Source organism: Trematomus bernacchii, unplaced genomic scaffold, assembly GCF_902827165.1.
Source record: "Trematomus bernacchii unplaced genomic scaffold, fTreBer1.1, whole genome shotgun sequence".
NCBI classification, from domain to species: domain Eukaryota; kingdom Metazoa; phylum Chordata; class Actinopteri; order Perciformes; family Nototheniidae; genus Trematomus; species Trematomus bernacchii.
Window position 1 is genome coordinate 14,956,205 of NW_022987582.1, and position 15,075 is coordinate 14,971,279.

The 15,075-nt window shown below is 40.6% G+C and overlaps 1 protein-coding gene across 5 annotated transcripts in view; it reads left to right on the top strand.

Annotated features, from left to right (window-relative positions):
* The window catches only part of oxr1a (oxidation resistance 1a), a 192,402-nt gene that overhangs the window by 175,310 nt on the left and 2,017 nt on the right, over positions 1 to 15,075 (top strand). For 3 of the 5 annotated variants that reach the window (XM_034127425.1, XM_034127426.1, XM_034127428.1), the window contains 7 exons: positions 1,121 to 1,286; positions 4,523 to 4,688; positions 8,126 to 8,206; positions 9,442 to 9,567; positions 12,627 to 12,779; positions 13,344 to 13,439; positions 14,543 to 14,616. In XM_034127425.1, the coding sequence (XP_033983316.1) occupies positions 1,121 to 1,286; positions 4,523 to 4,688; positions 8,126 to 8,206; positions 9,442 to 9,567; positions 12,627 to 12,779; positions 13,344 to 13,439; positions 14,543 to 14,616 (862 nt within the window). Of the gene's footprint in view, positions 1 to 1,120; positions 1,287 to 4,522; positions 4,689 to 5,878; positions 6,204 to 8,125; positions 8,207 to 9,441; positions 9,568 to 12,626; positions 12,780 to 13,343; positions 13,440 to 14,542; positions 14,617 to 15,075 lie in introns of those variants that run through there. The other 2 variants (XM_034127427.1, XM_034127429.1) reach the window with 2 other exon arrangements.

Sequence of the window (15,075 nt, forward strand, 5' to 3'; positions counted from 1 at the left end):
TAAAGAGAATTGGCTAATACGTCCAAAACCAAGGCAGCATCCCTTATTAGCATCTGTGTGGCACAGTTCTGGTCTTGTTATCTGACAGTGGCCTCAGTATGTCACACTCACAGACTCCCTTGTGTCTATATAACCCTCTCTTTGGGCACGTAGTTGTGATTCCAAAGAGATTTCTCTCCCCAAGAAGAAACAGAGCGAGACAGCGGGAGAGAAATTTGCTTTTTTTCTCCCTGGCAATTATTGTCACAGAGAGTCAGGCGGCTAAAGCATTTTTAATTCACGGGGATCTGAGCAGGGCTGCACATTAGCACAGCCCACACAAGTAACAGCAGCAGCCTCGAAAAACAAGCTGCATTAATACGGCATTAATGCTTTTTGGAAATTGAATTTGTCTCAATAAGTGTGCTGCCAAAGCTGATTCATATTATTCTGTCTAGCATTGTTGCTAGTTCTCTAAACCAGGGATAACAATATGTGCCAGTGTAATGTCACTGGTGCAGTGATGTCATCCAGCTTCCCGGGGCTGTGGCCTTATCATCGACCTCTGATAATGTATCGCAGGCGGAAGAATAAGTGCCACCGTCAATTACAGTGTGCCACTCCATTTATTTCTGTCATCTGTTGTGTTTCTGCCACTAAATGACTAATGCTACTTGAAGTAGCCAGTATTAGAAGATAGAAATGAGGTCACATAAATAAAGCTGAATACACAGTTAATAAAGAAGATTTTTTTATGACAGACTTTTGAAACAGGATAAAACGCTCAGGGTTTTCCGGATTAACAGCTAGCCTAGCTCTGTCCAAGGTCAGCAGAATCTGCCAACCAAAACCTGTAAGGCTCACTAGATTGTTTTAGTTGTTACTTTTTATATTAGGTTCATCAGTACAAAACCTAAGTGTCAAAGCAAGAGCTAGACTTTGAACATGTTTCCAGTCTGAATGCTAAGCTAAGCTAACCATTAGCGACTAAGTGGCATTGATCTTCTCATCTAACTCTCAGCAGTAAAGTTAAAAGGCATTTTCCCAGAAATGTCAATATTTGTTCTTATAATAATTTATCCTGCTTGTTACAAAAATAAATGACCTGTATGTGACCTTTAGTGTTTATTTCCACTTCCAGGTACAGGGTCTGCAGAGAGAAGGAAGCACCCCACTCACAAGTTCCTGTGTCTGCGGGTGGGGAAGCCCATGAAGAAGACGTTTGTTTCCAACGCCAGCGCCTCCATGCAGCAGTACGCCCAGCAGGGCAAGAAGCACGAGTACTGGTTCGCTGTGCCGCAGGAGAGGTGGGTCCCTTGGCATCACTTTTGAATACAATCAAATGATTCCTCTAGTAGCCTTCATAGCAGGGCTTTAGTTCATCAGGGTATAAGGGTATTTTCCAACTTTCCTGTAGTCAAACTTGATGGCTTTTGGTGCTCAAAGCAACAAAATAAATGTTTGAAAAACTCAACAGCAATGTCTCTTCCCAGAAATCATGACCCGGTTATTTACAACAACAAACCTTGTTTGAGCAGTTTCATGTAGGAACTATTTATTTTTCTAGCAAATAGATTTTGGGGTGAACTGTGTCTTTGAAACCAGAAAACCAGTGCTTTAACTGATGACATGGAACAATATTTTAAATGAAAAAAATACAAAGCAGAGTATATGATATAGTAGCCTCTGATTATTCAGCTTTCAGTGCAGCAGACTGATTTTAATCGAAGAGAGCTGCAGGGATTTGACCTGACTCAGTCCTACCATATTCATAACCCACTACAAAAGTCAGCTGAGTCCCTGAAGCCGCTCTTTTCCAGTTCTTTAAATATTTGAAACCAATCAAATATGCGTTATTTGTCTGGTCTGACTCCCTATTTATTATCCATTCACTCTGCAGGGAAACACACATGCACTTTATTCCTGCACTGGGCCACAACCCAAAACAATAAGCACGTTTCCAACGCTATGTTTTGTATCCTCAAAAGAGTTGTTATGGGTTTGTGACCTACGCTGAAATGTTTCATGTTTTATCCAGTGGAAATATGGCTTGTTTATAGGGTTTTCAAAGTTGGAACGCTCCAAGCCAGCATAACTCCTAATTACATTAGAACCCTTCACACTGGCAGGAGACACATTACATGAAAAATGCGTAATGTGTTTAAATGGAGAATGATTCCCAATTGCAGTAATAACTTGATTTAATAATAAGCCAGAAGCCATTCTGGCTGCAGCACAATGGTCTATGTAATCTTTTTAGAGAAAAGGAAACAAAGGCTCTCCATATAAATAATACAAATCAGGTGAATCTGATAAGTTAAAGGGTCCTATTCTGCTCATTTTCAGGTTCATATTTATATTTTGTGTCTCTACTGTGACATGTTCAAATGCTTTAATGTTCAAAAAGCTCTTTATTTGTCTCATACTGCCTGTACTGCAGCAGCTCTTTTCACCCTCTGTCTGAAACCAGAGCCCAGTCTGCTCTGATTGGTTAGCTGGCCGACTCTGTTGTGATTGGTCAACCATTTAGAGATGTCCTGCCCCGACACAATCACGTACAATGTGTTGGAGAGCTGGCCAATAGAGCTGTGAATGTTACAAAGTGATGTCATTATGTTACGAAAGTGAACAAAGGACTACAACTTGGGCAGTTCCGGCAGGGGAGGGGGGTTGGAAGAAACTTTGGGATTTCAGCCTTTGCAGACAATTTTCATGCTAAAAAACCTTTATAACACACTACAGAAAAGGGGAAACTACAAAAAGCTAAATAAGACATCTCTAATGTCCATTATTGGGTTTGAGTTTCAGAGCACCTCATGTTCAGTGCACGTGTGTGTACTTTTCCAGCAGTAACACACATGCTGCTCTGTTAGGCTGCTAATCACATTGGAATCAAACACACAGGTTCAGTTAGTCATGGTGCTATAAATGCTCCTTGGATATGCGGTGTGTTGAGCGTCTGCGTGCAGTATTGACACTGAAATCCCCCCTCACTTCATTATTCATTATGAACTTCAAAAGTCTTGCTCCTTACAGCTTTGTTGTTCTCATCCACAGGTTGCTTAGCTACGACATTTCCCACCTGGCAAAACAAGTTTTCTGTGATGCAACGCTGCGCTACGGGAGGATAGCTCAGGGGCATTGCAGATTCAAAGCTAGTATTAAAAAGACATGTTACTACTCATTATTTTTTACTTGTGTTTCTTGGCATTGTAGGCAAGTTAAGGTGTGTGGGAGGAGTGATCATAAGCTGTTTGGACTGACAACACGGCGGCTCTTAGTTATTTTCTTCAGACACTGCGAGACGCTCTGTAGCTTGACCTAGATGGGAGGCGACCCGCATGATGTGTCTTGTCCTGGCAGTGGTGTGGGGGGAAAGCGAGGCTATTAAACGCACTGAATACAGCTCAACCTACTGAGTCTGTTCAGCTCTTTCATGTCTACCAGCCATAGCCATATGTGACACAAACTGTTCTGTATTTAAGCTGTTTATGAGATGCGCTGTAACATCTTATTATAAACTAAACTGTTTGCAGAGCCCCAGGAGATAATAGAGAAAGCTGCTCTAATGGATTCTTACATTGTAACAATGTATCAAATAAGTAATGTGACAGGTGTCGCTTGAAGTGACTTGTAAAAACATGTTACCTGGCCTTTGGTTTCCATCAACTCAATGGTATACTTTAGATCCTTAAACCTAATTTATTTTGGTTTAAGTCCCACAACTTAAAAAAATGATATGGTTGAGTCTCATCAAGCTTGTTTACCCAAGCATATATTTTGGGATTTCTAAACGCAACAGGCCCAACGCCCAACAGCAGACAGACAAAGTCAGTACCTTGCTACTGAACATAGTGGAGCATTTAGCGGCTAAAGAGACACATATTTCTTCAGGATTTGGTGGGGACCAAAACAGAGCTAAAAGAGTTCATATTTGATTCTCCTTGTGTCCAGAAATAAGACTCCGAACAAATGCTAAAGTTGCTCTGTCTTTGTTCGATGTGTAAATATGCAAGTGTTGGCTAACCTGTTTGATGAAACAACTTTAAATAATGTGATAATATGTAAATGTTGTCTTTACAGCTTGTTGTGCTGCCCACAAGGGACAGCACGATCAATGTATGCATGTTCAACTATGTGTTATTATAAAACCATTTGTTCCCAAATGTACCCACACCTCAGAACAAAGTGATGGCTTATTTTCCTTCCAATACTTAATAACAGAGGAGAACAGAGTCACACAGGCCAAGCAGTTTTAACAGTTCAGCAGAATTAGCAATGAGGTGACAAGAAAGCATTTCAAAATCTACTGATAGACACTGAACAAAATCACAGCTGTTTGAGAAATCTTCACCATACGAAAAATTGAGTAAACTGTTTTGGGTGTTGTATTAGTTGTTTACATATTCATTTGTTGCGGATCATTATGGACTGTATAAATGTTTTTTTATCAAGTGCAAGTTTTTTTTGTTTTATTTGACCAAATAACATAATTCAGGAATCAAGCCTTTTCTCTAAATGTTTTCTCTGTTTATTCCCCCAGGTCAGAACACCTGTATGTGTTCTTCATGCAGTGGAGCCCGGACATGTATGGTGAGGGGGTCAGGGGGATGGGACAGGAGCCTGGGTTTAGGGTTGTCAAGAAGAATGAAGTGACAGAAACAGATGTGGACGAGCCCATCACCGACCTCAATGTCAAGGAGTGGGAGGTAAGGTCTACGCAGCTCAAACTGTGCCCTTGCCTTGTTAAATCAAACGTGTTGTCTTAAGCCTCACAGACATGGATTAAATATAGTTCTCCACTATGATTTATTCCATAACTGTGAGAGCAGAAACTCATGTGGTGTATTGTTAAGTTAATTGTTGTATTTTAAGTTACATGTCGTATAACTGTGTTGATTTGCTTTTATTATGCAATGCATAGTGAAAACGTGCTAATTTTGATTTTTAATCCATCATAACTGTGTAGTTGTAAACCTTAGTTTTGTAATCTGCTTCTGTGTATTGCACTTTTATATACCACTGCATATTTCTTGATTTGATGGCAACTTTGTGTGTGAACTTGCTATCACATGTAAGTTGTGTGAGCACTTGCTTTGCTTGGAAATGTGCTTCTCTGAACTTCCAACCAAAGTGTTTTGCATGTTTGTGTAATTGTTTATTCTTCTCAGTTAGTGTTTTGTAGTTTTCATTATATGTTGTGTGACTGTCACTAGTGTTGGTCAGCATTCAGAAACATTCTTTGCAGAATGGCAAAAGGCTAACACCATTACAGTTTCTTATCTTTGAAATCACCTCAACTCACTTGGTAGTGATGTGGGCTCAGTCTGTCCTACTTTCTTGGTAAACTTACTTCTCAAGGTGTCTTCTTGATTGCACATGAACAGAATGGTGAAGTAAGACTAGGAAGCATAGACAACAGATGTTCCTATAGATGTTCAGCACTGTTATTGGAAGCAGTTGCACCACACTGTGAATAGGTTGTGGTCAGATTATTAACAGCCCTGTGGATAATGAAAATAAGTCATTAATTGTAGGAAGAAATTGATACCATGGAAGCAGTGGCAGGGATTTGAACTTTAATGTAAATTAATGATGTAGGAAACAAAGTGGGCTGATTTGTTTGTCATGTTCCATTACATTTAAATAAGTAAATAGGAGCCTGTTGAAATACATGCATTTAAAGCAACACTGTTTTTGCTTGTTGCTTTAAGGACCAATAGGTGAGTTTATTTAAATAAATGTTATTGTTTCGGAGAAAAAAAAACGGACACATTTGTCTTTAAGCTTGTTAAGTTGTGTATTAATTATTACTTGATTTAATTTGAACTTCTTTACGTAACTTTTGGATACTGTCCTGAAGAAATCATACCTCGTGTGCTAGTGGTGCTGCTGTTTCTTTAAATTGTCGGTTATGGGACGGGGGTCATCGTTTTTATCAACCAATGGGGAGCCGGTTTCCCTGCTGTCCCGTGTTATTACTGGTTTACAGCGATGTCAACAATCCATGTGTAGATGCCCCCCTTGGGAAAAAATGTTTCTATTTCAGTCAAGCAAGCTGCCAGGCTTCATACCAACTCCGTCTTCTTGTCTCGGGGCTTTACTGGGAGAACTTAAAGGATTTGTAATGTGACTTTCCAGCTTCAACCTCGCTCCGAAAGCAAGATATGTTTTCTAGGAGGGTGAAAGACCAAGAGAAGCGGCTGAGCCCTAAGTATACTTGTGTATGTTCCTTATGTTTAGGTCATGTTTTCGGTCCTTGGTGATGTATTTTTGTATGATGTTGTTGTTAGCAAGCCGTGCTAGCGAAGCTAACTAGCCCGCTAGCCCTCTATACAGCAGTATGCTCTAGGTCAGTGATTGATTTTGAACAAAGTGGCCACTATCCGACCACTGTTTGGTAGTCAGGAAAGTGCTCTCATCTGTTGTTTGTCCTCTTGGCACCTTGTAATACGATGTGTGGGGCTCTGTAAGCTGTCTGAAAGTTTCCAGTGCGGGGTGCCAGTTGAAAGAGGCAGCCCCTTCTTTCATTCACCAGTGTCTTTGACCTCACATTACCATACATGTTTTACCAGGTGTCATGTTTACTTTATAGCTGCAACGTGTTAGTTGGAATGCTAACATGTGCTGTGTTGCAGTATAATCTTTGCTGTCACTTCAACATGCTGACCTTATTTATGAGATTCATCTCTTAAGATAAATGGCATTTGATTCACATTGCAAAGTGTAGCATGCTGCTAGCTAACCCTTTTCCAGGGCACAAATGCACTAAAGTGCCTTCAGCTGTAGGTGAAATGAGGCACACATGTATTTTTTATTAGAGCTGTAGTTTACCCTATCTACTACATTATTGAGTGCTGTAAAGAGGCAACTTGTTACCAAAACAGTTATTTACATCAAAGGCCACAAGGTAAGCGAAAGATAATCTTAGTTGTAAAAAGTAATTAAAGGCAACTTATGACATGTTTGCCCTGACAGTTAAAACATATTTGGAGAGATTATTTTGACTCTGTACATGTATGGTATTTGTGCGTTTGTTTGTTTGTTTATCTTGTGCACAAGGCTTAAAATATCTTCCTGTACGAGACACAGTGGACTAGTAAACGTCAACGTTGATTCAGTGGCAGAACAGAGGCAGCAGCTCTCTGCGGAGCTGGCAGCGTGGGGTGTAACTGTTGGAATGTTTCCATGCTCACAGGTCATTGTGTTGCTCTGTCTGGGTTGTTGTTTTCTGGATTGTTGTTCCTGACAAACGGAGAGTGGGTTATTGTTCATGCCATGGACTTGGCAAGCGTTGTTGCATCAGTCGAACCTCGGTTATATTTTGTTGTTTTTTTCTATATTCCAGCATCAAAATCTTGTGGATTTTGAACTTCGCACTCCAAATACTTTTTGCATTGTTTAAGCATTTTGGTTCAGAAGAAAGAGTTTTATTAATATTGCGTTTTGCTGGAGTTTTTTCAGTTATTTTGTTTAAGTTGACTTTTAGGATGACTGAGTGGTGGTGTCATTCAATTACACAAACATGCAAAATGACAGAGAGCTCTCTATCTTTAACTAAAAAGTGGACTTGTCAACAGCGGCTTTAACGGTATACTTTACCCTAAAAATGACCATTTGTATACCAATTACTCACCCCATGTAACCTTGAATTCTTTAAAAGAAATCCATGGTGAACAAAGAATCAAAATACAGAGAGAATTCTTGATCAATGTAGATAAATACGGGGCGTTTGCTACAAAACGTAATCAAAACGTCCTTTTATAAACTCGTGCGTACCTCATGCAGCATCATCCAAGTCTCATTTAACCAAAAATGATGTTACAAGAGTTTGTAAATGGATGTTTTGATATAGTTTTGCTGTTGTAAAATGCGCCCCAAAGTTCATCACGGAGGATATAGAACAAAGGGTATGTATGAGGTATGAGGTATGTAATTTGTATAAAAAATGTTATTTTGTGGGTGAGGTATTCCTTTAAGCCTTCGATACAGTTCTTAACATTTCTGAAATCTACTTTAATATTAAGACTAGTGTTATGTTTTCACTACTTAAGAGGACACTTAGTACTCAAACTTTCTCTTCACTGGCCGGCAAAAGATCCGGTAGAGTTTTATGTTCCACTTGTCCCTGTTTTTGTACTACCAGGTAGTGTCTCTGACGGAGTACCACCGTCGGATCGATGCTCTAAACAGTGACGATCTGCGCTCGCTCTGCAAACGACTCCAGGTGCCCTGACCTGTCTCTCTGCCCAGCCTGCTGCTGCTGCCTGCACCAGGACGCTCTCCCAGAGGCTGGAGCAGGCTGCAGCTGCTGCTGATGTTGCATACTAACCTCAACAACACCTGTTCATACTGCTTTACTCTGAAGTAATGGATTGAGTAGGTTTTGCGAGTGCATGGATTCACAAAACCTATAGAAAACTTGCTTTACAAGATCAATTGGGAATAACCTCTCAAGCATTTGACAGGAAGTATTTTTTATCAATCCATTACAGAAAACTGTGTTATGAGGTTTTGATGTAACCGCAGCCTTATCTCCATATGTCAGGCTTTCCGTCTTAGACTGGTTGTCATGGTGTTTTTAGTGCTTCAGTCTGGTTATTAGGTAGTTAATGCTAGCTGTTTTTGCGAGCTGTAGACATGCACATTTTAAATACACAGAAATAGCTGTGGTTATTTCCCCTTTTTACCCTTTATTAGAATATTGTCTTAGTTGTTGAAATAAGATGAGTTTTTAGAGTATTGATGGACAAAGAGATAGTGTGTTGGGGACAGGGTGGAAGTAAGCCTCCCTTAGGCTGAATGATGTTTCCTGAGAACAATGCAGGTAGGCATGTTTGAATGAGGGCCGAAACATGAGAGCATCCCAGCCACCACAGCGCTCTACAATCAGCCTCTGTTATCAAGAAAGATAAATAACCCAAACAGTCTGTTGGTCAGAGAAAATGTCAAGCTGCGGATTACAAATTATTCATTGGGTTCATTTCCTATTCACTTTGTATTCTCCTCTCTCAGACACGGTTTCAGTATTCTAGTTTGGCCCAACCAATCCTAGTTGTCTGGCATTGGAAAGTGGCAGGAAGATATTCAGCTGTCATCATCAAGTTGTTTGGATTATCAGTGCCAGCAAACGCTGCATTTATATTTTTGCGTGAACACTGTTAGATTTAAAATAGGACTATTGTTGCTCAGGTTAGGCTATATTCTTTATGTCATTATAGCCTGTTAAGTTACACATTTTCTTCAAGTGGAGTTTATCATGTATCACTTCAGAATCCACTGACTCAGTTTATCTGGGCCTTATACTGTTGCAGGTTACAGCCCAATATAAGCAATCCAAAGTTGTAGGTTTATGACAAATAGCTATAATTGAACCCAACCGGTAAAGATGCTTTATGGAAGCTGAAGTGAAACTCCCCTTTTCAGTGTATATACCTACCTAACATTCATTTGTTCTTGTAGATCACCACCAAGGAGGAGGTGAACTGCAAGCAGGGCACATCCATCAAGTCGGAGCTGGAGCCAGAAACGTTCAAACCCAACCTCAGAGAAGCCAGCGATCTCCTGGAGGCCGACCAGATAGAGAAGGTACCCACCGCTGATGTATAACATATCAATAATGTAACCACATTCATCCAAATGTAATCCATTTTCACTCTGGTGCATTAAATGTGAATTATTCGGCCCCTTTTTAGATTGGCATTTTCAGTATGAACCTATATACTACTATCATATGATCTGTGGGTCATGCGGTTGTATGCAAACGCAGAGGATTTGATCGTCATTTCACTTTCAAATTTGTAAGAAAATGTAGCCCTCCTTTCCTTCAGCTCCCTTTTTAGGATTATTTGCCTACTGTGTAGTCTGGAAACAAATGTATTCACAGCTGAAGTAACCATTATACACGAGCCTACCCAACCGTTTTTAGATGGAAGGAGTACAAACAGCAAAAAAGTCTATTATTTATGGACAAAACCACTCACTCTTACACCAGGCTCAGAAGCCATTAAGCTATGGGTGGTGGCAAAGTGAGACGGTGCAAAGTGTGTATGATTGAAGAGAAAGTTTGCCCACAAACCAAAAATTATTTATCTTCTGATATTTATGAATCCGATTTTTACTGCGAGTTGTTGAATGTTCAAAATTTCTCTTGGCACTCACTTGTGGTGCTCACAGCTGCAAATAATACATTTGTTAAACTCAACAGCAATGTCTCCTTTTAGAAATCATGACCCAGTTACTAAAGATCATTCTTAGTCCTTGTTTCATGTAGGAACTATCTTATTTTGATGGTATTACCACGCAGAAGGAAGCATGCACCTGCTCATGGACGAGAGGCTTGAGCTTGTGAACAATAATGTAAACATGGAGACATCCGAGCAATAATGCTAGCTTACTCAAGTGAGCTCAGGAAAGCCTTTTATAAATCAGTAAATGCCCGCTTCTTTCTACGGCGTGATACTGTAGAAAGAAAATAGTTCCCAATTGAAACTTAAACAGGACTCTCTAGAAGAAGAGACCTTTTATCTAGCTAGGACCTTTCTGGTTAATTTATCTGCTCATGATCTTGAAAAACTCTGTCAGGATTTCTAGACAGGGACATGCTGTTCAGTTATTAACACTAGAACCGCCAGAGGTCGCTGGATACCTAAAACCGCCAACGGGTCAAATGTACCCGCTATTGATTTTCAAGGTACAATTTTCTTTTATTTATCATGTAGAACAGTGAGTTTTGATCGCACAGGGATGAAACTTATACTAATAGAATCTGTGGACTCTCAGCTTTTCATATGATATCGTTTGTGCAGATAGCATGAAGTATAAAATATCGCTACCAGTGCTGATTTAAACACTTGGTCATATTTTTTTAACTTAGGATCATATACCTGTGTTTAGTCTAGAAAAAGGTAAATGTGTGCATTTTATTATAAAGTTGTGTATATTTACAGATTGTTGCAAAAACTAAGAAGCTTATAAAAATCAGATTTAAAACTAAAAGAGCTTTACAGAAAAAGTAACACAATGAAAGATGTTTGGAGTTTTATTTGAGTTCTTAATTTACATTTTTGGTCTAAGAGAAGCTGATTTGAAACCATTGTTACATACAGTTGCGGCATTTCCTGTTTGTGCCGGAGAGAGGGGAGGCCGTCCCAATGCGGTGCGCTGTATTTATACCCTTAACCCTTAATGGAGGGAACTTCATTCAGCTGCGAGTGTGGCTACAGACGGAGTTCACGGAGGGGTAGGGTCGAGGGAGTGGTTTGGGATTGGGCCTACTTCTCTCATTCCGAGTGTCCACCTTTATTCAACTGGCACGTAACCTGCACACATGCATTACGTCCTCAACGTGAGCTCAGTCATCCAAGATCTTGTATTCTCCAAGATGTTACACTATCTATCTGTCTATCTATCTATCTCTCTTTCTCTCTCTCAATCTATCTCTCTCTCTATAAGGAACCGCAGTAGGCAAAAGGCGTTGCTATAGCAACACGTCATGTTTACGCTGCATGTTCTATGAGGTAAATATGACCCGCTGGCGGTTATATAGGTATAAATGGCACATTTTTTGGCGATTTTTTCAATCTGACTTCATATTGACAATTTTTAACAACAGAGGGTGCTACATAACACACTTTCAGGAAAAGTCACGGACTGGGGGACTTGAATATTTTATTGAAAAAAAGTTACATACAATCAAAAAACAGCTGCGGGTAAAATGTACCCGTTGGCGGTTCTAGTGTTAAAACCAGCGAGTGCCATCTTGTTCCATTATATGGGAGAAAATGCAGCGATCTTCACAGCTCATATCTCCAACACTACTCACAACAAAACAATTTAGATACATTGGGGGTGAACTGTCCCTTATAAGTATTATATCAGAGAAGAAGACACTTCATAAAGTCTCACTTATTCTCAGGGTGAAGGCGTGAGAAACACATTAACAGACTTGTCTCTCAGGCGCTAACCTTTATGTTGGTTGAGGTGTGGTGTACGCCCCGCAGGCATTGCAGGTTAGTGCACACACAGACACACCCAGATGAGTCCCTATCGGCATATTGACCAATAGATTGCCAGTGTGCGTCTTCCTTTAATCTCCCTGAGGACGTGGCTCAGAGCAGAGGTCGAATCACAGCAGACCGAAGGTGAGGCTCTTCTCCTCAGGGTTCCGTCTCCAGCCTGCTGCTTATAGACCGCTCCACCACGGGAGGAAGTGCTGAACAAACAAGAAAAGAGCAAAGGACTGAGGAATTATTGTAGAGCGCACAGAACGTTTAAAGGATCCATACAGAGGGAAACAGAGAGAGTTGTCACTTTTTTTCCATGTTTTAGTGCGTGTCTGTTTTATCTGTCCATTAAAATGAAGCATACAGTGCACCCCCCCTCCAGCGCCTTGCTCCGCTTTATCTCCCCGTGCAGCGCAGCCCTGTTAATCCTTCAGTCAGGCAGCAGCAGGGAGAGCTGGCCTCTCTCCTGAGACGCGCTGTGTTCGGAGCCCTGTTACTCTTCTCTAAACGCCACACGGTGTTAAAAGGTCACTGCAGATGTAATTGAGCATTGGTGGCTGTGGCCTTTCCGTGTTTCATTTCCTTTCTCTCTTTTCTCTGCTTCCTTTATCTTTATTATACCCCCCCCCCCTCCCTACACAGCTCGCCAGGAATCTCCCACCACGGACCATTGGGTACCCATGGACGCTGGCCTTTGGCACATCAAAGCATGGCATGAGCATCAAGTCTCTGTACAGAGCCATGCAGGGCCAGGACACCCCCGTGCTCATGGTGATTAAGGACAGCGACGGCCAGGTGAGCTGCAGATACAACCCAGCAGGGGAACACAGGGAAATGTAGGAGCTGAGTTAGGCCCAGTGTACACAGAGCGTCGTGTTCCCGCAGAAGGGAGCTGGGCGGTGCCTCCTCCCAAGCAGAGGGGGGAAGTAACTAAGTACATTTGTTTTTCCACCATAAACACAAACTGGAGGATGCTTGCTCTCACGCTTTGAATGGATGAGCTTCACCTCTCAGACAGTTGGCGCTAGAGCGAGGACGTTATGGCTAAAAAAAATCACAACACTCACCGGCAGCATCATCCAGGGTTGGCCCGGCCAATCTAATCCAACAAATGACCTTTTTGGTCTTTATTCTGGTAGTTTCCTTATGAAAGAAAGTTGATATTGTCAAGTCGAAACACTTAGAGCAGCTACTCAAAAACATTGTAGCGCTAAAAAAAAAAAAATGCAGGATGCAGTGCTTCTTCTCGAGGCGATGAAATATGCTCTCTCCTCATTGGAAACAATTTCAAAAGATGGACACAGGCCCTTCAGTTGTTCATTGTTGTGTTATTGCATTCTTTGTGATTTGTTCCTCCAGGTGTTTGGTGCGTTGGCGTCTGAGCCCTTTAAAGTCAGCGATGGCTTCTATGGCACCGGGGAGACCTTCCTCTTCACCTTCAATCCAGAGTTTGAGGTACACTACCTTCACTTTCTGTAGGAATTCAAAAATGTACAGTGTCCTTTATGATGGCACTTTCCCGCAGGTAAGAACATTTGCTAAAAGAGAGTGAATATTTGAGGTGATCATCATGTGGTTACAAACATTACCACGGTGTAGTGTCACTTTGTATCTGCTCTTTGTGTGGATAAACAATATGCTAAGAGGTTTACCATGCAAACTGTAAATGTGAACATTGTGTAATCTGCCTTATCCGTAACAAAAATGTACTTGTATCGCATTCAAAATATTGTTTTTTGTGTAACGGGCCAAAAACACTTGGATACTTCCAACACAATAATGTTGTGTGGAACTGGAAACAAGTTTGAAAAGACTGTTTTCGGCAAAGAGTTAATACTTATTGCAGACTTAACCCAGATAACATGTATAGTGTGTGCAATACTATGCCAGGATAGACTCAAGGTTACACGGTGAATAAGCTCTTCTTCTACTCCCAACCCACGCGGTGATAAATATGTGTCTGTATATCTTTATACATTTGAAAGTATGGTTCTTTAAAGCTTCCAATTTCAGAGGCATGTAGCGTTTTGTAACTTGCATTCTTGGTTATGCTCTGACAGCATTTACACTGGAATGCTTTCAGGGTGGAGGAATTAAAAAAACTGCTATATTTGCATAACAGGTTTACATTAAGGGGCTTTAATCCCGTCATCTATGACAATGAAATGATTGTCTGGATCTTCCCCATAACCAAAAAGATAGAAAATGTAGACTTCTCTTAAAAGGACAGTGTCTGCATTATCGAATGTATCTCTGCAAATAATGATCAGAATGTCACCTAATTTGGATCAGATGTTTACAGACACTAAACACTGAATTGTAGGCCAAAATGACATAGGATATTAAAATAAGGAAAGGTATGTATTAATATATGAACCATCTTATGTCATGCCTTGCATTATAGTATAAAGTATAATGCAAGGCAAGATGTTAATACTAGACCATGCCTTAGAGGTAAACATCGATGTGTTCTGCTCTCATCGGGGTGGACAGACATGATCAGATGCTGTAAACATGTCATGAAATGTCTCCTAATGTTGCTCTATTGTGTGTGACAGGTGTTCAAATGGACAGGAGACAACATGTTCTTCATGAAAGGAGATATGGACTCTTTATCTTTTGGTGGAGGAAGGTGAGTCCAATATTACAGACACATCATTCAGTCTGAACTAAATCTGTTTTTAATAGAATCTAATAATACAATATAGTTCAAAGTTATTCCCCCGAATGAAATAATGATATTGAAGAGGTAGATCATTGAGAATAACACATCATTTAAGAACTGCTGGAAAGAAATACCAGCTTCCTTTTTTCCTATCTTTTTGTCTGGAAACAGGTGAGACTGGAGCTGATGTGGTGTAACCTGCTAACATGCTGTCACTGTGTTTAGAGTGCATGGGAGGAACTTGACTCAAATACAAAAATGAGTGCTTTTAGTATTTAGACCATGGTAATGGTGCACTTCAGCCTATTGTGGCCGTAACGAGTATTGCAACAACAAACACATGGATAAATGTTAAGTGGCAAAATCAGTTTTTTCATCTGCTTAACACAGGAGAAAACACTATTTAGATCACACTTATAATAAATC